Raw genomic sequence first — 21,985 nt, 5'->3', positions numbered from 1 at the left:
AGTCAGTCACAAAAGGACAAATATTGTATAAGACCACTATTATAAGAACTCAAGAAAAGGTTTAAACACAGAAGAAAACATTCTTTGATGGTTATGAGGGTGGGGAGGGAGGGTGAGTGTTATTCACTAACTAGATAGTAGACAAGAATTATTTTAGGTGAAGGGAAGGACAGCACACACTATAGGGGAAGTCAGCATAACTGGACTAAACTAAAGCTAAGAAGTTTCCTGAATACAACTGAACACTTCGAGGGACAGAGTAGCAGGGTTGGGGGTCCAGGGAGCATGCTTTCAGGGGACATCTGTCTAGGTCAATTGGCATGACGAAGTTTATTTAGAAAATGTTCTGCATCCTACTTTGGTGAGTGGCATTGGGGGTCTTAAAAGCTAGGGAGCAGCTATCTAAGATGCATCAATTGGTCCCAACTCACGTAGAGTAAAGGAGAATGAAGAACACCAAAGTCACAAAAAAAGTATTAGCCCAAGAGATAGAAAGGGCCACATAAACCAGAGAACTGCATCAGCCTGAGACCAGAAGAACTAGATGGTGCCTCGCTACCACCAATGACCGCCCAGAGAGGGAACACAACAGAGAGTCCCTGCTGGAGCAAGAGAAAAGTGAGATGCAGAACTCAAATTCTAGTAAAAAGATCAGACTTAATGGTCTCACTGAGACTGGAGGATCCCTGGAAAGCATGGCCTGTGGACTCTCTGTCAACGCAGAACTAAAACCATTCCTGAGGCCAACTCTTCAGACAAAGATTAGACTGGACTATGGGACATAAAATGATACTCATGAAGAGTGTGCTTCTTAGCTCAAGTAGATACACGAAACTAAATGGGCATCACCTGGCCAGAGGTGAGATGAGAAGGTGGAGAGGGTCAAGAGCTAGTTGAATGGACACAAGAAATCAGTGGTTGAAAGGAGGAGTGTGTTGTTACAGTATAGGGAGAGCAATTAGGATCACATAATAATGTATGTGGAAATATATGTATGAGAGACTAACTTGAATAGTAAACTTTCACTTAAAACAATAAAAAAATAAAATTTAAAAAAGAAATTAATAAAGATCTAAATAAATTGAAAGATTTAATATACAAAAAAAAGTCTGGGGTTCAAGAAAGATACGGGCTACATATAACGAGATAAGGGACGTTACCCTTGATGAGGCAGCAGAAGCCCTTGAGTGGCTAAGGTGGCCCAGAGAGAGGGTGGCAAGTGAGAAGGAGAGTCCTGGGAATGAAGAAAGAAGGGTCTGGAGTGAAGACGGTGGGTTCGCCTTGGCCAGGGAGAGGAACCACTCTTTGAGGCAGGAGAGAGGGCTGGCTGAAGATCCAGGAGAGACAGGGAGGAGCAGATGGGCCTTGTTTTGAGTGATCTGTTCCCCATTAGTGGCCTCTGTTTTCAGCGTGAAGGTGGAGGTGAGGCTTTGTCCTGAGAAGGGAGCAGTGAGCACATAAGAGACTTTAGGGGAGAATAGCCTGGAGTAACAACAGGAACCAAAGGGGCCGGGGGCTGTTTCCTAAGCCAGGAGAAAGGAAGCATTGAGCCTAGAAGCCTGCCCTTTTTAAGGCCTGCTGCTGGGCCACATTCTGGGACTCTGGGTGAGTCTGAGAAGTACCTTGTGGATGAGTTACCAAATAGCTCATTGACAGCCTCAAGCTGGAGGCAGGTGTAGGGGAGAGGCAGGGGCAGGGCATGGGGTCTCTGTGCTCACCGGCTCCTGAGTAGGCAGAGGTCCAGATCTAGTACCATGCACAGAGTAGGACCAGGATTCAATTCACCAAGGAGCTGCAGAACAGACACCAGGCCCCTGGACAGACAACGCTGAGCCCTAACATGGTACAGATAGTGGGAGGTAGAAGCAGACAGCTAGGCCCCTTGCCAGAGGTGGGGCAGTAAGTCCCTGGACAATTCCAGGAATATCAAACCAGATCCTAGGGAGGCTGAATCCAGCAGTTAGAATCCAAGGTAGAACCAGGAGAGCTGGTTCAAGAGTAAGAATTTTGAGGACAGAGTGATGTTGCAGAAAGAATATGTAGGACTTAGAGTCTGACAAACATGGATTTAAATGTTGGCTCTGTCACTAACTTGCTGGGGGAGATAGACAAACCACTTATATTCTCTGGCCCTCCAGTTCTCATCTGTAAAATAGGAATATTAAATAGGAATATTAAAATAGGAATATTAAAAAACTATTTCCTCTGGAGAAACCCCAGAAAACATGGCCCCCAGATTCTCTATCAGCCCAGAACTAAAACAATTTCCGAGGACAACTCTTTAGACAGGGATTGGACTGGACAGTGGGATATAAAGTGATACTCGTGAGGAGTGCGCCTCTTAGCTCAAGTAGATACAAGAGACTTAAACAGGCAGCTTCTGTCTTGAGGTAGGATGGGAAGGCAGAGAGGGTTAGGAGCTGGTTGAGTGGACATGGAGTATCAGGGGTGGAAAGCAGGAGTGTGCTGTCACAGTAAGGGGAGAGCAATTAGGGTCACATAACAATGGATGTATAAATTTTTGTATGGGAGACTAACTTGAAATGTAAACTTCATTTAAATTACAACAATAAAAAAAAAAAAAACTGTTCCCTAGGGTTGTGATGAGCATTAAATGAGATAACACATGTAACATTTTTAGCATAATGCCTAGCACACAGCAAGTACTCAGAAAACAGTATCTACTGTTATATTATTAATAGTCAGCCTATGCTTCGTCATTTATCCTGCAGATTTGGGTTTGTAAAGCCTGTTCTCCTCCATTGGCCTCATAAGGGCTCCATAGGAGGTGGGGTGGGTGCCCCTTTTTACAGACGAACCGATGAAGCCCAGAGAGAGGAAGTGGCTCTGCCCCGAGTCACATGGCTAAAATATTGCAGAGTCAGGAAGAGAACCTGAATGTCTCAAGTCCTGTGTTAGTGCTTCCAGAGAGCAATACTGTGTCTTGTTCACCACAGTGTCCCTAAAGCCAGACATTCAGTAAATGTCTGTTGAAGGAATGAGTGTGTGTGAGCAAGTGTGTGAGAAAGCAGTTGAGTGAATGAGTGAGTGAGCAAACGAATGAATGAATGAGAGGAGACTGAACTGAATGATGCCTTCAGACTCTGCTTCTTATGTTACGACTCAACCATGTGGCTGTGAGAGCCACGTGGCTACTTGCTCCGGCCATCCTGAGGGCCCGCCCACCTGAGACCTGGCGGTCTGAGCACTATTGTTTCCCCAGGAGAACAGTCTCAAGTCCGGGAAGGGGGCAGCTGCCATGATCCCAGGCCCACAGACGGTGGCCACGGAAATCCATTCTCTTTCTCCGGTAAGTGGGCAGTGCCAGCTCAGGCTAGGGGACTCAGCACTGAGAATGTGGGCATAGCTCCACAGATGGCCCGCTGCCAGTGCAGCGTTGAGCCCCAAAGGCTGCCCTTTTAAGTGTAGTACCAGGAAGCTGGATTGTTTTCAGATGCCCACAGGGTTCCCTGGTGCACACCAGAGTCTCATCTCGTCAGCTGCCCTCCACAACAGCCCCTCCTGCTCTCTCTCTGTTTCTCTCACACACACACTTGAGCTGGGCGTTGACAGTGTGGGAGTAAAATGGCCCTTCACCTTGTCACCTGTGACAGCTCTTTGCATCTGCTTTCCTTACTGACCTTACTGTTCAGAACGAGCACTAGACTAGGAGTCCAGAGGCTTGGATTCTGGACCTGGCTGTGTTGGTGGCCACCCCTGTGACCCTGAGTATGTCACTGTGCGGTCTCTTTCAGCTCTTGCATTCTACAAGTCTGTCATTCTCATCATCTAGCCCTGGAGAGAGCTTGTTCCTGGCTCTGACAGGTGGGGGATCAGGAGGGCTCTGTTTCCACCTTCGACCCCTCTGTTTGTTCTTCTAAGATTCTAGGATCCTTAAATTCTAGGGTACTATTAGGATTCTGAGCCTACAGCAATCTCAGGTTCTAGGTATCTTAGATTCCAGGGTTTGAGAATTTTATGGATCTAGGATTCTGAAAATTCCAGTATTCTTGAATTCTTAGACTCAGTGATTCCAAGCACCTTGGCTTCCAAACTTCACGTTCATGGGGCCCATCCTCTGCCCTTGGTTTACCCCATCCAGCCCCACCCCTTCAGAGTCCTGCGTCCTTACCTGACACCCGGGGTGGGGGGTGGTTATATTCTGCAGATCATCGGGAAAGATGTCCTCACCAGCACCTACGGCGCCACCGCGGAAACCCTCTCAACCTCCACCACCACCCATGTTACCAAAGTGAGTAGCAGCAAGGGCACCATACACTCCCATCCTGGCTGCAGGGGTTGGGAAGGTCACTTACCATTGCTGTGCTTTTTTTGGCTTCTTAATCAGTGAAGCAGACAAAGGATACCTATGGTGTTACCAGTTTCTTGAGTGCTGTCACTTTGTTCTGTGCTACATGTTGTCCTAGCCTTGGACGCTACCCTTATAGCATTTACAGCTGGGCGTGGGGGCAACAAGAGTATCACCTTTGAAGTGATCGTGAACCATGCGTTTGTGCCTTATAGACCTTAAGTTCTGGAAGAATTTAAAGGGGGCAGGGTAAAAAGAGTCTGGGAGCTTCAGAAAAGTCAGGAAGGGTCTCCTGGAAAAAGTGGGGTTTGAACAGGTCTTGGAAAGCCAGGTAGGACTTGTAAGAGAGGAGAAGACAGATACAGGCCTCCTAAGCAAAGCAGAAGATGGGAGCAGAAACTGTGTATTTGTTTGTTCATTCATTGAGCAAGTGTTAGTATCAGCCTTATGTCAGACTGTGCTAGGAGCTGCTGGAGGTGGCCATAAGCGATGCATGTTTGTGGGAAACAGGAGGAGCGGGCTCTATCAGGAAGAAGCAGCATGTAGGGGGTGTAACTGTGGGCAGTTAGGTTGGATTGAGGCCAGGGTAAGCAGACTATGCAGACAAATAAGACAAATACCAGAACACATCTGATTATGGAGACTCTGAGTCTGAGAGAAAATGGAAAGCTGTCAGTCAAGTTGTTTTAATTGGGGAGTGTCCCAGTGAAAACAGATTTAAGGAGATAAGATTGGGTCCACCAGGATGTGCAATAGATGGGAGAAAGAAGAGGAAGTATTATGGAGACTGATAAAAACTCAGACCTAAGGGCCGAGGGCCTGGGTCAGGGTGGGAGTCAGAATAGGGGAAGGACCAAAGAAGGGAGGCACTTCTGGGAGCATCCACATGACTCAGCCAATCAGGATAAAGGGCTGAGAGGCAGGTGGCTGATGCGTCCACAACTGAGTGGCCAGGAGGAAAACAGGAGGAATCCTAGACCAGGGATGGAGACCTGGAAGAGAGAGGCCAGGGAGCCAGGTTGAGCCGGAGGTTCTGATAAGCCATCCAAATGGAGAAGTCTGGTAGGCAGCACTGGCCCTTTGTGTACAAACACTGTCTCGGTCACTGCCTGCTCCTGTGCAGGACTCTGCACCTCTTTACATCTCCCAGAAAGATCACATTCTCACCAAAAGCATTCATGAGCAATGTCGACTTCACTGAAGGTTTTGTGGAAAGGTTTTACATCACACACCCCACAGCACACAGCTTAGTTAACTCTTCTTCCCGAAGTCCCTCTTGGCCCTGCCAACTGGTGCCCCCTTTTCTTTCTGTCTGCTCAATAGTGCCTCCCCACAAAGTTGCCTCCTGACTCCAGCTTGGATTTCCTTCAGCCACCACCCTCCTTTAATATGGTTCTATCACATCTTCTTCTAAACTTGCACCTAAACCCAACCCTTTCAGAAGTCAGCAGAGGGTATAAGTATCAACAATGAAATTTTCTCTTGTGGTATCGTTTGGAGTCATTTAAGGTAGAAGTTTGTCACCATTCACATTCCATTCATGTGTTCATTCAACAAATCTGCATTCAGCACCTGCCCTGGTCAGAGTGGACAGGGGAATTGATGGGGAGGGGGGTGGCAGGGGGGATACCGAGATGAACAAAACACAGGCCCTGCCCTAGTGAAGTGAGCAAGCCCACGTACATAAATAAGGTCAGTGCAAGGCAGAGAGGCCCAGAACCGTGAGAGACACAAACTTGGTGTTCAGGGAATCCCGGGGCAGGAAGGCAGAATCATTGTCAACCAGGATCAGGAAGACAGCATTGGAGCTGGGCTTGGAAGACCTAGATGGGACAGTTTGGTAGTTGGAGGAGTGGTGGCATCCAGGCAAGCTCTGCTCTCTGAAGTCCCAAAACCAGAAAAGGAAAAACTGAGGAAGCCAGGAGAGAAAGTAACGGCTGGTTCTCAGACTTGCCCTTGAGAGACACTTTGGATAGATCCCCTGTTATGGCTACTGCTCCCAGCAGGACCCAAGGGTGACCTTGCCTCCCTCTCCTCTGCAGACTGTGAAAGGAGGGTTTTCTGAGACAAGGATCGAGAAGCGAATCATCATTACTGGGGACGAAGATGTTGATCAAGACCAGGTATGGGGATAGGGAATGTTATTCCGAGTGACACTGCCCGGTCCCCAATCTCTTGCATATTGGGTTACCCATGGATGGCTGCCCGTAGGGCAAAAAAAGTATCCATTTCCTGCTGATCCTATCCTGACAAGTAGCCCCCAAGAAAGGGGCATTGAATAGGAGCCAGAAGGAGCCAGACAACCTGAGCTGTAGCCTCTCCCTTTAAGTCTATGGAACCACTGTCCCTCCCTGGGCCTCAGTTTCTCCAGCAGTGCAATAAGGGACTTGGATTACTTGGTTTCCAAGGTCTTTCACATATCTGATATTTCATGGTTCCTCACTTCACTGTTTTTTTCTGCCAGGCTCTAGCTTTAGCCATCAAGGAGGCCAAACTACAGCATCCTGACATGCTGGTAACCAAAGCTGTCGTATACAGAGAAACAGACCCATCCCCGGAGGAGAGGGACAAGAAGCCACAGGTAAGGCTTATGAGAAGTTCAGCAGCCATGACAGGGAGGAGGGAACAGTGGCAAAAATCTTCTGAAGGTCATTTCCATCTGAGAACCCAGCAAGTGGCTTGGTCTCTATCTCAGGTTTGAAACACCCCTCCCACTTCACAGCTTGTGGCTCAAAGGAATACGGTAGCTCTCCCACATATGACAAGTCAAAGTGGGGAGGAGAAGGAAGACTGGTTTCTCAGCTTCTTTGGGGTCTCAGGCTCCAAACCCAAAAAAGTGAATCCAGAAACGGTTAAGAAAAGGGGAGAGAGGGTTAACCGTGGGTACTGAGGTGGGATAGATAGAGGCAAGCTTGACCTCATTGATCAGGCCTACAAGCTAGAAGTCAGGAGAAGTCCTACTAGGCCCAATGCCATATAGTCCTGTCCCTGAGTCTCCATCTCCATCACAGGTCACTGGATGTTGCGAAGGGGATATGATGACCAGAGTTCTTGGTTCCATCTGTCTTGCCAGATAGCAAACCTTTGACCTCTCAGGCCCCCTGGTGCCAGAATCTTAGGGGCCTTGATATTTTAATGTTTCTTTATGGGCCATGAAGGCCATGGTGAAAAAGAGGGATAAGATGGTATGGCAGCATATAGGGCTTTACAGTGTGAATTGCGGGGAGGGCTTCTTTTAACCCCTCTGGAAATTTACTGAATTTTATCAGACCTGTAAAAAAAAAAAAATCTGACATTGTGTTGAGTGAAATAACCAAAACCAAATCCACTGCCACTGAGTTGATCCCGACTCATAGCGACCCTATAGGACAGAGTAGAACTGCTCTGTAGGGTTTCCAAGGAGCAGCTGGTGGATTCAAACTGTTGACCTTTTAGTTAACAGCCAAGCTCTTAACCACTGCGTCACCAGGGCTCCACTGAGTGAAATAGCCAGACACAAAAGAGTGCACCGTATGATTCCATTCATACGAAGTTCAAATATAGGAAACTAATCAACAACAATAAAACACAGAATAGTGGTTACTTCTGGGGTGTAGTGTTGACAGGGAAGAGACCCAAGGTAACCTTCTGGTGTGCTGGAAATGTTCTGTGTCTTGATCTGGGTGGTGGTTGTATGAGTGTACACATATGTGAAATTCACTGAGCTGTACACTTAGATGTGTACACTTTACACATTTCACATGTTATTCCACAATGAAAAACAAAATCCTTCTCAAAGGCCCCCCACAAATAACAAATCTCCACTCTACCCTTTTCCCTGAATGGGAACCAAGTTTTTCTAGAAAAATACAAGAATGTTTCTTTCTCTTCCTTTAATTACCACCCTTAATGTCAGAAGAGAAAGGACTGAAACATTTTCCTGCCACTTTGAAAGGCTGCTAATCCCTGGTCGAGACCAGTGCTGTCCAATAGAGCTTTCTGTGATGATGGAGTGCCCTTTCTGGGCTCTCCAATATGGTAGCCACTAGCCACACGTGGCTATTGAGCACTTGAAATTTGGCTGATTTGAGTTGAGATGTGCTTTAAGGGTAAAATACATGCAGGATTTTGAAGATTTAACATGAAAAAAAAAAGAATGTAAAATAACTCTAATAATTTTTGTATTGATCGCAATGTGAAATGATAATGTTTTTGGATATATTGGGTTAATTAAATAATTATTAAAATTAATTTCATCGGTTTCTCTTTACTTTTCAAATGTGGCTACTAGAAAATTTTAAATTCTATATATGGCTCACATCCTCTCTCTCTTTTTTAAATAATATTTTACTGTGTTTTTGGTGACAGTTTACACAGTAAATTAGGTTCCCATTGCTCATATTCTATTTTTGTTGGACAGTAGTGGTCAAAAGAAATGTAAGCTGAGCATGGGCAGAGCCTCCCTCCCAGCCTTCTTCAGGCTTTCGTTCAAGCGATCGTCACTCTTGTCCGCTCAGTTGTCCAGTTGTTCTTGCTTTTTCCCCTCCAGATCTCATCATGGTAGAGTGTATGACACTTGCCAAGCTGGTGCTGGATTGGCTGTATGACCTGGGGAGGAGCTTGTTTAAAATACAGATGCTAGAGAACTATCTCCGTAAACTCTGATTGAGTAGGCCTGGGCCAGGGCCTGAGAATCTGTATTGCTTGGGACTCTTTATTTATACGTCGATCCTTAAGAGAGTCTATGTACAGTGTAATGTAAGAACCACTGATGCAAAGAACTCTGTATTGGGAATCCAGAGACCTGGCTTTAATCTCAGCTATTCCTCTGACCCAGTATGTGACCATGGGTCAGTTTCTTCCTTTGTGGGAACTCAATTTCTTCCTTTGCGAAATGAAGAGATGGAGCAAGCACCTTTCCAGTTACAGTCCTCTGACTGTTGATATGCTTCCCTAGAGAGTCTGTTGTGTGTTTCTCAAGTGTCTTCTCCATTCCCGAACTTACTCCTCCTCATCGTTCCCAGGGCATTCACAGCCAGTCCCCAGGCTCCCCCTTGCCATTTTCCTTGGCCATTCAGTGCTCTCATCACAGCCTCCACATCCTGCCCACCCCACCACCATGCAGTCTTTTACGTCTGCCCACCTCATGGCTTACTTTGCTGTCTCATTTCCTTCTCCTCACTCCTCCTTTAGTTCTTTGTTTGATACCATTGCCCCATGCACCACCATGCACCCTATGTCTCTCTTTTGGATCCTTCTGTAAAGGTCACCTTGTTTATGTGGCCCTGGAGAGACAGAAGTATCTCCCTTGCCTGTTCTGCCCACACACCTTATCGTTAGTTATAGCCAAGTAGGAACTACCTGTGACTGTTAGCATAGTCAGACCTCACTAATTCTGGCGGGGAGGGGGTCTTCTCTGAATTAGGAAACTCCTTCTTTTTAAAAAAAAGTTAGGTGTATTAATGTGGGTTTAAAAATTATGTTTTAAGTTTTTTGTGGTAAAATACTATATATAATATAAAATTAGCCATTTTAATCATTTCTAAATGTACATTTCAATGGCATTAATGACATTCCAGTGTTGTGCATTCATCACCACTATCTATTTCCAAAACTTTTTCATTACCCCAAACAATGGGGTAATAAGCATTAAGTAACAACTCTCTGTTCTCCCCTCTCTCCACCTGGCAACCACTAATCTATTTTCTGTCTCTCTCTATAGATTTCCCTGTTCTGGACATTTCATATAAATGGAATCATACAATATGTGACTGGCTTCTTGCACTCAGAATAATGTTCTTAAGGTTCATCCATGTTGCAGCATGTATCAGTACTCCATTAGAAAACTCCTTTTTAAAGTACTTGAAAAACGTTGGTCTTTTTGGTAACCCAAGGAACAATTCTGCAGTCCTCTAGACCTGAATGCATGTCTCAGCCCTGCCCTTTATTAACTATGTGACCTTGGCCTGGTTATTTAACCACATCAGCCTATGTTTCTTTATCAGCCAGATGACAATAGTAATTATAGTAATAACAATTGCTGTTATGTATGGACTGCTTATTCTCTTCCAGGGACCGTGCTGTACACTTGATGTAAATATTATTATCTGCTCATTTCACTGTGCTTCCTCACTTTACAAATGAGGAAACCAAGTCTCAGAGACATTGGTGACTTGTCTAAAGTCATGGAGTTGGGGAAGTTATGGATTGATTAGAAATTCAAACCTTCTCTGTTAGATTTCAAACCATCCTATGGTCTTAACCTCCTCACCACACTGACTTTTCATAGGATCTCCCTCATAGGGTTACTGAAGTCACACATAGAAGGTAGTTAGCACAGTGCCTGGCACATAGTAAATGCTCAATAAAAGTTAATTATGACTATTATTACTATTAACTAGAAGTATGCTAACAAAATGCTGCACATAGGGGCCCTGCTGTAATAAGCTGAGAAGAATAAATTTTAACTAGGCCTTGTTTAGAATTCCCTCATGCTTCTGAAGTGTCCATGGGCTTTTAAAGACACCCTACACACCCAGAATCATGTTTACACAGATTTCTAGGGCAGGTACTTTATTAACCGATGAGCAAACTTAGGCTGCGACCTGCTACTCTAAGAAAAAAAAAAAAGTCCCCAATTAGGAAATAGCAGAATTGAGTAGAAAGAACATATCCAGGCTGTGTGCTCTGAGGAAGCTCTCTGGGCCTCAGTTTCCTCATCTGTAAAATGGAGTTAATTGTTCCTACCTCAGGAGCTGCTGTGACCTAATGGGATGGTGTCTCACATACAGAGGGTGCTCAGCAAGTATGAACCTGCTTGTCCTTCTGATATTTTGCTATGTTTAAGGATTGATGAGAGCCCTGAGGAAGTCAGACCATAAACTTCCCCCACCAGCCTGGGGCACAAGACCCTGTTTCCACCTGAGCGTCCATCCTCCCAGTCTTCATATTCTCTCCCCTCACTGAATCCTTCAGGAACATCTGTCCCTGCCTCAGTTGACTCTAGGCCTTCCTTCCTGAAGTTCTTTCTCCTTGCGGTTCTTGCTGTGGGTGTGGAGAGCACACCTGTCTTACACAGAACCTTTTCTTTCCCTACAACCTCACAGGCCAAACATATGGTTTCTGCTCCATGTTCTCCCACTGGCTGGCCTCCTTCAGACAGGGCCTGTCTCCCAAATACTGCCAGCAAGCGGGTAGCACCTAGCCCAGCTTCCTAACCTTCAAAATTTTAATGAAATGAGGGGGCAAAAAATTGTCCTGTTCCGAAGTAGGAGTCTTGGATTCTAGTCTTGGTGGTGCTACCAACTTGCTAAGTCACTGAACCCTTCTGGACCTCAGTTTTCCTATCTGTCAAATGAACCAAGAAGGATTCCTCTTCTATGACTCTATGAGCACTTGACCATGTAGGTGGTAAAAGACTGGAATGATACATCCATCTATTACATGTTTTTGAGTATTGCTATGTGCTGGGCACTGGAGAGACAAAGATAACTAAAAGACAGCCCTGGCCCTCAAGGAGCTTGGAATAGTGGTTGGTTAAGTTAATAACAACAACACTAGTAATAATAACAGCCAGTATTCATTCCGCACTTAGTATATGCTGGACGCTTGCTTTGAATTCTCCCTGTAACCCCATGAGGCCGAACCCATTTTACAGAGGAAAAAACTGAGGCTTACAGAGGTTAAGAAACTTGCTTACGATTACAGAGCTAGTGAGCTAGGGAGCGGGATTTGAACTCAGGGAGTCTGTTTTCAGAGCCCACATTCTTAACCACTAACTTTTGGAGTCACACAAACCTGAGTTAGAATCCAGGCTCCAGTTTCTTTATTTAAACACTGCTCTCTGGGATTTAATCCCCATAACATAGCAGCCTGTACTAAAAAAGCCCACAGGGAAAAAAGGAAAGTAAAAAAAGAACATCTGCAATCATGACTAAACATTTCTTAGAATGGAGAAAAGATGGGAAGAAAAAGTGAAAGGATTGTGATCTTAGCTACTCAGTGTTACAGGAAACTTTAATAAATTTTCAGTGGCAAAACAAAAGATACTAATTCCATGGAAACAAACAAGCAAACAAAAACATATGGGCATTGGAGTCAGAGAGATGTGGGATCAGATCTCTGCTGCCATTTACAAGCTGTGTGGCCTTGGACAAGTCACTTTACTGAGCCATATGCCTGGCACACAGTAAAGGTTAGCTAAAAAACCACTTGCTATGTATTTAAAAATGAATGACAACTTGTACACCAGTATTCACTGAAGCACTATTCACAATAGCCAAAAGATGGAAACCACCCAAATGTCTATCAACAGATGAATGGATAAACAAAATGTGGTATATCCGTACAATGGAATATCATTCAGCCAGAAAAAGGAATGAAGTACTGATACACACTAACCACATGGGTGATCCTTGAAATCTTTATGCTGAGTGAAAATAAGCCAGACACAAAGGACAAATACTGTATGATTCTACTTATATGAAATATCTAGAATACACAAATAGAGACAGAAAGTAGATGAGTGGTTACCATGGGCTGGGGAGAGGGGGTAATGAGGAGTCAGTGCTTAGTGGGTATAGAGTTTCTGTTCTGGGTGATGGAAAAGTTTTGAAACAGATAGTGATGATGGTTGTACCACATTGTGAAAATAATTAGTGCTACAGAGTTAGACACTTAAAATGGTTGAAATGGCAAATTTTATGTTATATATATTTTACCACAATTAAACAGAACGAATGACAAAAAGTTCCTAACTTTTCTTATCCTCCTCCTTTCTCCTCTTCCCCTGTCTCACCTTCCCCCACCCCATACCTTTGGCTCCCAGGAATCCTGACCTCTGTGAAGAGATGCTGGCATTTCTGGTCCAAGCCAAGCCAGAGAACCGTTAAGAAGGGGCCTTCATTCTGGATTCTCCGACTCAACACCAGTGTCCCAGCAGTGATGTACTGTCCCTGATGAAAGACTGGGAAAGGAAAAGCATATATATATAGATATATATAGATATAGATATATATACAGGAAACACCGCGTCCTTGCACTGCTGCTGGGGCTGGTGGAGCAGTCAGCGACAGCAACAACCAACATCTGAACACCTACATTTTCCTTTGCAGACAAATTGAAGAATTGGTGGAATTTTTCAGGAAAAAACAATTTATGACAACAATAATCCCTCGCTCTGCAATTCCCCTGCCTAATGACAAAAGCAAGCCAGACCATTATGATTGTAGAAGTACAATATGACTCTGGTTCTGCACGTTACATTTAGTGGACGAGCGTTCCATTTGTTCTTCCCCAGCATCTGTTGCCCACTTGAATGCAAAGGAAAACACTTTTGCAGCAAAGCAAGAGAAGTCGCAGCAGCAAGACACGCACAGTCAAACATTTTCCAAGAGAGAAAATTCCCTACTTAGGAGGAGGAGGAACACTGGATTATTATTTTTTGGGTCTTGACACTGGGCTGCAAAATCCACCTTCCTTTCTACCACCTCCCTTCACCCTCAACTCTCACGCGTCTTGTTGTCATTTTCTGTCTCGGCTCCCTCCTCCCACTTCCCCAACCCCTACCCCTCACCCTCTGTGTCCTGGCCCTGCTGAGGGCCACCACAGATAATTCTCATTTGAAAAGAGAGAAAGAAAAGAAAAGAAAGCAAGAACAGAAAACCAAGCCACAGAAGGGAAGTAGACATTGTATTTTTATGGTTTCTCATTATGAAGGTGCAGCTTGTAGGAGATTTGTATGGATGTGCTTTTAAGTTATGTATATTACATATAACAGGAAACAAATATTAAAATAAACAGTGCTGGTAAGTATGAAGCTGACATTTTAAAATTATAATTATCTGACTGTGATTGATGTATCCCAAGGTTCCTAGATCTCACTGAACTGGCCCAGCTAAGGACAGCCGGACTCTGGGTGTTGGTTGGCTCACAGAAGGGGCTGCCGGATTCAGTGTAGTAATACAGTGTGTGGTGTTTGTAATTGGTTGATTGGTGGGGAAGAGTGGGGTCTCCAAATGGAGGGGAGGGGGTTGGCAAGAAGGAAGCAACACAAATGTAGTCCAGAACATGCCAGTCCATGATGCCTTCACCCCCAGGCATGGCAGCCAGGGCCTGGTCTGTGCTCAGGCATGAGGTCCAGTGTTAGGATTCGGCTGCTGAGGTCCCCCCAGCAGAGGTCCTTTGGCTCAGTCCCCCTACCTCTCTAGGGGACTTGCGTTGGTTTCTAGTCCTCTCTTTTTTGCCACATGTCTTACCCTTCTCTGACCACATTGCGGTCATGGAAAGGATGGTGGCTTTAACCTGGCTGTCTAAACATTCCCAGCTCAGTCTCTTCCTCTACCCCTCCCATATTCTGAATCATTTACTTCTTCCTGGGCTAGAGTAGCCATGGTAAAGAGGCCATGAACAGAGTGCGTCCCTGATAGGCCTAAACTGCATTTCCAAAGGCCCCAGAACAAGCTGAGGGTGAAAGGTGGTGTTACTCAAAGGCTCAATCTATGTATAAGGCCCTGGCTTTGGAGACCTACCCTTCCATCAGCATCTGAGCCCTGAGCCTGTGTCTTTGGAGTCCCAGAAATTGCCTTGAGACCACAGAAGCCCTTGGAGAAGATACTGTCCCAAGGTTGGCATTGCACTTGGGCACACACAGGCTTTCCCAGGCTTGCCTGCCAAAAGCTGCTTCCCTGAGCTGAGCAAGCCCCTGTCTGAGGGGAAGTGTCCCCACTGCACTTTAATTTCTCAGTCCCTTTTGACCTCCCCAGTCCTGCTTCTAAAGCAGCCAATAAATTTATTCAACACATGTTTATTGAGTACCTACCTGTGCCAGGTATCATTCTAGGGCTGAAGGAGAAAGTGTGAGGGGAGGGGAAGGACGTGGAAAGCCACCTGAGCGAGCCTTAGTATCTCCAACCGTGGCTGGTCCCTCTGACAGCATTTCCCCATTCTCTCCAAGTTATGGACTCTGCCATTGCCCAGGATAAACGCACCCGCTTGGCTTGCTTAGCAGGTACACCAACAACATACACACTTCACTGCTTAGCTGGTGCTGGCTCAGGAAAGCATTTGCCTCTGTGGACAAATGGGAAGGAGAACGGGCAGAGAGCCTTGCACCAGGGCCAGGCTCAGATGGCAGAGTCAGCCACCTTCCCCCTGGACCAGGCCAGTCGGCCCACCCTATCTCCCCTGAGTGCAGGGCACGCTTTCCACGCACCAGGTTCCTTTTACAATCCTGGTGGAGAAACCACAGAACCTTCTACCTTTCTCAGTTTGAGAACTCTCACTCTTTCTGGGCCAAGAAAGAAGCTGGTGTGGTTTCATCCTCTCTGGGCCACCCTGTCTTTGTAGGTGGCCTGAGCGGGCCGGGCACACCTCAGAGGAAGGATCTTTGTTCTGGGTTTTGCCTCTGACCCGCTCTCCCCGGAGTGTGTGACTTCAGGGCAGGGATGAGGTGACCAGGGTTTGTGGAGCTCTTCATCCCACGAGTGCTCTGACCTTCCTTCCACAGAGAGGCAGGTAGCGCCACCAGGGAGGAGGGGAGCGGCAAAGCTGAATCTAGGGCACTGTTTCCTCCCCATCCTCCTCTTCAGAGAGAATATAGACACTTGTCTGTCTTCAACCTACTTTTCCTGTTTTGTCTTTTTTTACGCTTCTTATCCTTTCTATGCTGCCTCTCCACCCAGGAGGCTAAGTGGAAAAAGCCCCCAGGGGCAGTCAGGAGTTCTGGGTGGCCATCCTGGCTCAGCCTCTAACTCACCATGTGACGTCGGACTGGCCCCTTCCTTTTTTGGGCCTCAGTTTCCCCACTCACAAAATGAGCAAGTCGAACCAGATGCTCACCAGGGGCTTTTCCCACTCTGCCATCCTCCAGATCTTCATTTTCTCTTACTTTGCTTTCTCGGAATCTTTTCCATTGGGAAGGTACAGGAAGTGCCAGGACCTGTTTCAGTTTTTGAACCCTGCAAGCACATTCCAAGACTGGCCTGAAATTGCATGAGCAACATGACTCTAAATAATTTTTTTTTTCCAAAAGCACATTACAAACCAACTGCGATGCTGTCCTGTTCCTTTACTCACACCTCTCTCTCCTCTCTCGTCCCAGCGCTCCCCCACCTCAGTGCTCTGTGCTGTATGCGTGTGCTCTCTGTTCTTGTATACTCAATAAAAGTGAAATAAATGTGTTTGATGCTGAACCACAAACTGCCTTGGCATCTCTATTTCTGGCCTTGGCTAGCGGTACAAGCTGGCATAGTGGGAAGGGCTAAAACTGGGGTGGAGAAATCCCAACTTAGAATACTTTTATTCAACACATACTTGGAGCTCTCAATGTGTTCCAGGACTTGGGTTAGTCTCTGCAGATACAACAGCAAATAAGACGAAGTTGCTGGCCTCCAGGAACTCAAAGGCTAGTAGAGGAAACAGCAAAACCCGGAAGCTGTTTTGTCAAAGGCAGTTACAGAGGGATTATCACTGGGAGGGCAATACACAGGGGGAAGGGATGGAGGGTCACTGAAGGAGACCACTTTAAATAAGGTGGCCAGGGAAGGCCTCCCTGAGGAGGTGATTTTTTGGGCTGAATGAAGAGAAAATCCAGTAATGTGAAGAACTTGGGTGGGATCATTCTAGGCAGTGGGAACAATAAGTGTACAGGCAAGACACCGAGGGGTTTTATTCGTGAAGGAACAGCGTGGTCCTGCCTCTTCCTCAAAGAAGAGCACCTATGTTGGGGTCACTTCCTGTAACACCCCCTGCTCAGACATCTGCTTCTAGGAAGCCTGGTGGGTAATGTACGTGCAACCCCCTACGTCAGACTTTGCCTACCGCCTTCATGTATGTGGTCGTATCCCTGTATCACCTGTTTCATTATTGACTTATCTTTTTTCTTTAAATTGGCTAACTTTCAAAAACCAAGTTTATTTTAAAAGGAAAATATATTGCTTCCACAAATGGAAAACTAGTATCACTTGCCAAAGAAAGGTAGTCCTCATAAAAATATTAAAAAATCATAATCCATGTAAAACCCAAACTCATCTCTTGGACTATCTGAGGTGTACACTCCACACGTTCCTTTTTATTCTACCCAGGCACTACTAGCCCCAGACCACCTTTTTTTATTTCCCAAAATCTCACAATTTTTCTTCCAGTCTTTTTCCACATACATGTATTTTTTCAGAGTTGAAGTCACATTGTAAATAGCATTCTAAATATTTCTTTCACTTATATCCTGAGTATTTCCCCATAATGCCAAATACTAAATGGCTATTTCATTTCTTTGAAAAGGTAATCCATTAAATCATACAAAAGGCTATGCAGGATTCTGTTCTCTCCAGAACCGACTCCCACCCCACCCCATCTATTGCCAGAGGCAATTGCTACTAGGAGCTTTGTGAATCCTTTCCTGCATTTTCTCTGTAGGTTTCCTTTAGCTGTCTGTCACCCCCTGAGGTTCTGGGATAGAACTTGGTTTGCAAACATTGGGTCCCTACACAATTCCTTAGGACCCCACACACCCTGAATCTCTCTCTCGGCTCCCATTAATACAGGGCCAGCGTCTGTGCTTCTTGGGAATAATCTGGAGCTGGTTCATGCAGATCAATGGTTCTCAACTCGAGGAGGGGAGGCAATTTTGCCCCCCAGGGAATATTTGACAATGTCTGGAGACAGTATTAGTTATCATGACTGAGGGGCGCTACTGGTATCTAGGAGGTAGAGACCAGGGATGCTGCTAATTATCCTACAAGGCACAGGACAGCCTCCCACAGCAAAGAATTATCTGGCCCCAAATGTCAATAGTGCTGAGGTTGAGAAACCTTGATCTAGTTGGGCATGTGCCCCACAAGGTGAGATTCTCAGGTCACTATCTACAACTTCAGTGTTGAGTACCCCGGAGTCTCTGTGAAGATGCTGAGCCCACCTGGAATAGGGAGCTTTGATACCAGATCACAGAGTTCAGTATGTAAGACTGGGAATCGGGAGTGGAGGGAAGGAGCTAAGCTTCTTCTTGCAGGAAATGGAACTGACATGACAGGCTGAGATTGATACCATGACTGTGACTGATGGAGGCTGTCTCTAGTTAATCCTGCAGCAGCTCATAGTGATTAACCATGACTGCAGGGCTCAGTCTAGTCTGCAACCTAGTAAGAGAAGGATTTTGGCTGAGACTGATTGGTGTGGCCAGCTGTCACTAAGAAAGCGTGACAGGCAAGCTAAGGAGGAGCAGCACAGAGACAAGAACAGCCAGTCAGACCTTGGCTTGCATCTTAGCTCTGTCACTCTCTGGCTCTGTAACCTCTCTGAACCTCAGTTTTCTATTCTGTAAATTGGGACTATTAATACCTACTTACTAGGGTAAAGATTGTTGTTGTTAGGTGCCATGGAGTTGATTCTGACTCATAGCGACTCCATGTGACAGAGTAGAACTGCCCCACAGGGTTTTCTTGGCTGTAATCTTTACAGAAGCAGATTGCCAGGTCTTTCTTCCAAAAAGCCACCGGGTGGGTTCAGACTGCCAACCTTTTGGTTAGCAGCCAAGCACTTAATCATTGCACCACCAGGGTTCCTTCCTGTAAAGATTACAGCCTAGAAAGCCCTATGGGGCAGTTCTACTGTGTCACATAGAGTCCCTATGAGTTGAAATCCACTCGATGACACCTAACAACAAGAACAGAGCTAGTGCAGGGAGTAGAAATAATCTCTTAAGTAGTGGGATGAACTTGCATATGAGCAATTGATGGTCTGCTCCACAGTCGGCCCCGGCCTTGTTCAGACTGATGATATTGAGCTTTTCCATCATCTCTTTCCACAGATGTAGAAAATCAGAACAAGTCCACAACAGCCAAAGTACGACCTTGATTATATCCCACCTGAATTTAGAGACCATCTCAAGAACAGAATTGACATGTTGAACACTAATGACTGAAGACCAGACGAGTTGTGGAATGACATCAAGGACATCATGCATGAAGAAAGCAAGAGGTCATTGAAAAGACAGGAAAAGAAAGAAAAGACCAACATGGATATCAGAAGAGACTCTGAAACTTGCTCTTGAACATCAAGTAACTAAAGTGAAAGGAAGAAATGATGAAGTAAAACAACTGAACAGAAGATTTCAAAGGGCAGCTCGAGAAGACTAAGTAAAGTATTATAATGCCAGATGCAAAGAGCTGGGGTTAGAAAACCAAAAGGGAAGAATATGCTCGGCATTTCTCAAGCTGAAAGAACTGATGAAAAAATTCAAACCTTGAGTAGCAATACTGAAGGATTCTATGGCGAAAATGTTAAACGATGCAGGAAGTATCAAAGAAAGATGGAAGGAATACACAGAGTCACTATACCAAAAAGAATTGGTCAATGTTCCACCATTTCAGGAGGTAGCATATGATCAGGAACCAATGGTAGTGAAGGAAGAAGTCCAAGCTGCACTTGAAGGCATTGGCAAAAAAACAAGGCTCTAGGAATGGATGGAATACCAATTGAGATGTTTCAACAAACAGATGCAGTGCTGGAAGTGCTCACCCATCTATGCCAAGAAATTTGGAAGACAGCTACCTGGCCAACCGACTGGAAGAGATCCATATTTATGCCCATTCCCAAGAGAGGTGATCCAGCTGAATGCATAAATTACAGAATATCGTTAATATCACACACAAGTAAAATTTTGTTGAAGATCATTCAACAGTGGCTGAAGCAGTATATCAACAGGTAACTGCCAGAAATTCAGGCCGGATTCAGAAGAGGACGTAGAACCAGAGATATCATTGTTGTTGTCAGATGGATCCTGACTGAAAGCAGAGAATACAACAAAGATGTTTACCTGTGTTTTATTGACTATGCAAAGACATTTGACTGTGTAGATCATAACAAATTATGGATAACATTGTGAAGAATGGGAATTCCGGAACACTTAATTGTGCTCATGAGGAACCTGTACTTAGACCAAGAGGTAGTCGTTCAAATAGAACAAGGGGATACTGCATGATTTAAAGTCAGGAAAGGTGTGCATCAGGGTTGTAACCTCTCACCATACTTATTCAATCTGTATGCTGAGCACATAATCCAAGAAGCTGGACTATATGAAGAAGAATGGGGCAACAGGATTGGAGGAAGACTCATTAACAGCCTACATTATGCTGATGACACAACCTTGCTTGCTAAAAGTGAAGAGGACTTGAAGCACTTGCTCATGAAGATCAAAGGCTACAGCTTTCAGTATGGATTGCACTTCAACATAAAGAAAACAAAAATCCTCCCAACTGGACCAATAAGCAACATCATGTTAAACAGAGAAAATATTGAATTTGTCAAGGATTTCATTTTACTTGAATCCACAATCAACACCCATGAAAGCAGCAGTCAAGAAATCCAAGGACACATTGCACTGGCAAATCTGCTACAAAAAATCTCTTAAAGTGTTGAAAAACAAAGATGTCACCTTGAAGACTAAGTTGCTCCTGACCCAAGCCATGGTGTTTTCAATTGCCTCCTATCCTTGTGAAAGCTGGACGATGAATAAGGAAGACCAAAGAAGAATTGACGCTTTTGAATTGTGGTGTTGGCGAAGAATATTAAATATACTATGGACTGCCAAAAGAACGAACAAATATGTCTTGGAAGAAGTACAACCAGAATGCTCTTTAGAAGCAAGGATAGCGAGACTACATCTCACATACCTCAAACATGTTATCGGGGGGATCAGTCTCGGAGAAGGACATCATGCTTGGTAAAGTAGAGGGTCAGCAAAAAAAAGGAAGACTCTCAATGAGTTGAATTGACACAGTGGCTGCAACAATGGGCTCAAGCATAACAACGATTGTTAGGATGGCTCAGGACTGGCCAGTGTTTTGTTCTGTTGTACATAGGGTTGCTATGAGTGCTATGAGTCGGATTGGACTTGATGACACCTAACAACAACAACAACAGTGGGATGAACTAGGCAATACTCTGCCCCACACATACACCCTCTTCCCTATGGCATGCTAGAGTGGGTGGTTGTGAGTATTGTTGAATGCTGTTTGGTTCAAGTTTATTTTACTGCAAGCAGATGAATTTTTAAGAGGAGGAAGCAGAAGCCTAGAAAAAGTGGGTGGTGGGAGTGGGGAGAGAATAGTGAATACGTTAGCTGCTCTAGGGGAACTCTTATGAAAGAGCAAAGATATTGATAGGAGAATGAAGAGAACATTTTGGTGTGTGGCATTCTTCATCTTTCCCTGAAATCGCGAGTAAAATTGACATTTTCCCATGCTTTGAAGTTGTCTTTTGGGCTTTGTGGGATGTGATGGTGCGCTAAAACTGATCTCTAGGTGGACACAGTGTGAGAACAAGTTTGGCTCAAGCCAGCCTGGTTGCATATGTGTTACAGTGGATAAAGTCTAAGTTACAGGAATAAGATCTACTTCCCAGGATGGCTGTAGGGATTAGATAATATATGTATACCACTGTGATGGCCTTTTTGACATGTCAACTTGGCTAGGCTACAGTCCCCAGTTATTCAATCAAATACTAATCTAGGTGTTGCTGTGAAGTTATTTTGTAAATATGATTGAAGTCCATAATCAGTGACTTTAAGTAAGGGAGATTATCTAGATAATCAGGTGGGCTTGATTCAATCAGTTGAAAGGCCATAAAAACGGAACTGAGGCCTCCCTGAAGAAGAAGAAATCCAGCCTGTGAATAGTAGCTTTGGCTTGTGCCAGAGAGTTC

General features: G+C 45.1%; 1 protein-coding gene across 1 annotated transcript in view; it reads left to right on the top strand.

The window, feature by feature from the left end:
- EPB41L1 (erythrocyte membrane protein band 4.1 like 1) overlaps positions 1–13,643 on the top strand; it is a 75,287-nt gene extending 61,644 nt beyond the window's left edge. The window contains exons 16-20 of the mRNA XM_023724957.1: positions 3,224–3,310; positions 4,169–4,252; positions 6,352–6,432; positions 6,774–6,890; positions 13,116–13,643. Coding sequence (XP_023580725.1) covers positions 3,224–3,310; positions 4,169–4,252; positions 6,352–6,432; positions 6,774–6,890; positions 13,116–13,124 — 378 coding nt within the window. The 3' untranslated portion in view covers positions 13,125–13,643. The remainder of the gene's footprint in view (positions 1–3,223; positions 3,311–4,168; positions 4,253–6,351; positions 6,433–6,773; positions 6,891–13,115) is intronic.
- The last annotated feature ends 8,342 nt before the right edge of the window (positions 13,644–21,985 follow it).

This window comes from Trichechus manatus, unplaced genomic scaffold, assembly GCF_000243295.1.
Source record: "Trichechus manatus latirostris isolate Lorelei unplaced genomic scaffold, TriManLat1.0 scaffold00008, whole genome shotgun sequence".
NCBI classification, from domain to species: Eukaryota; Metazoa; Chordata; class Mammalia; order Sirenia; family Trichechidae; genus Trichechus; species Trichechus manatus.
This window is presented reverse-complemented; position numbering and strand designations above follow the sequence as displayed.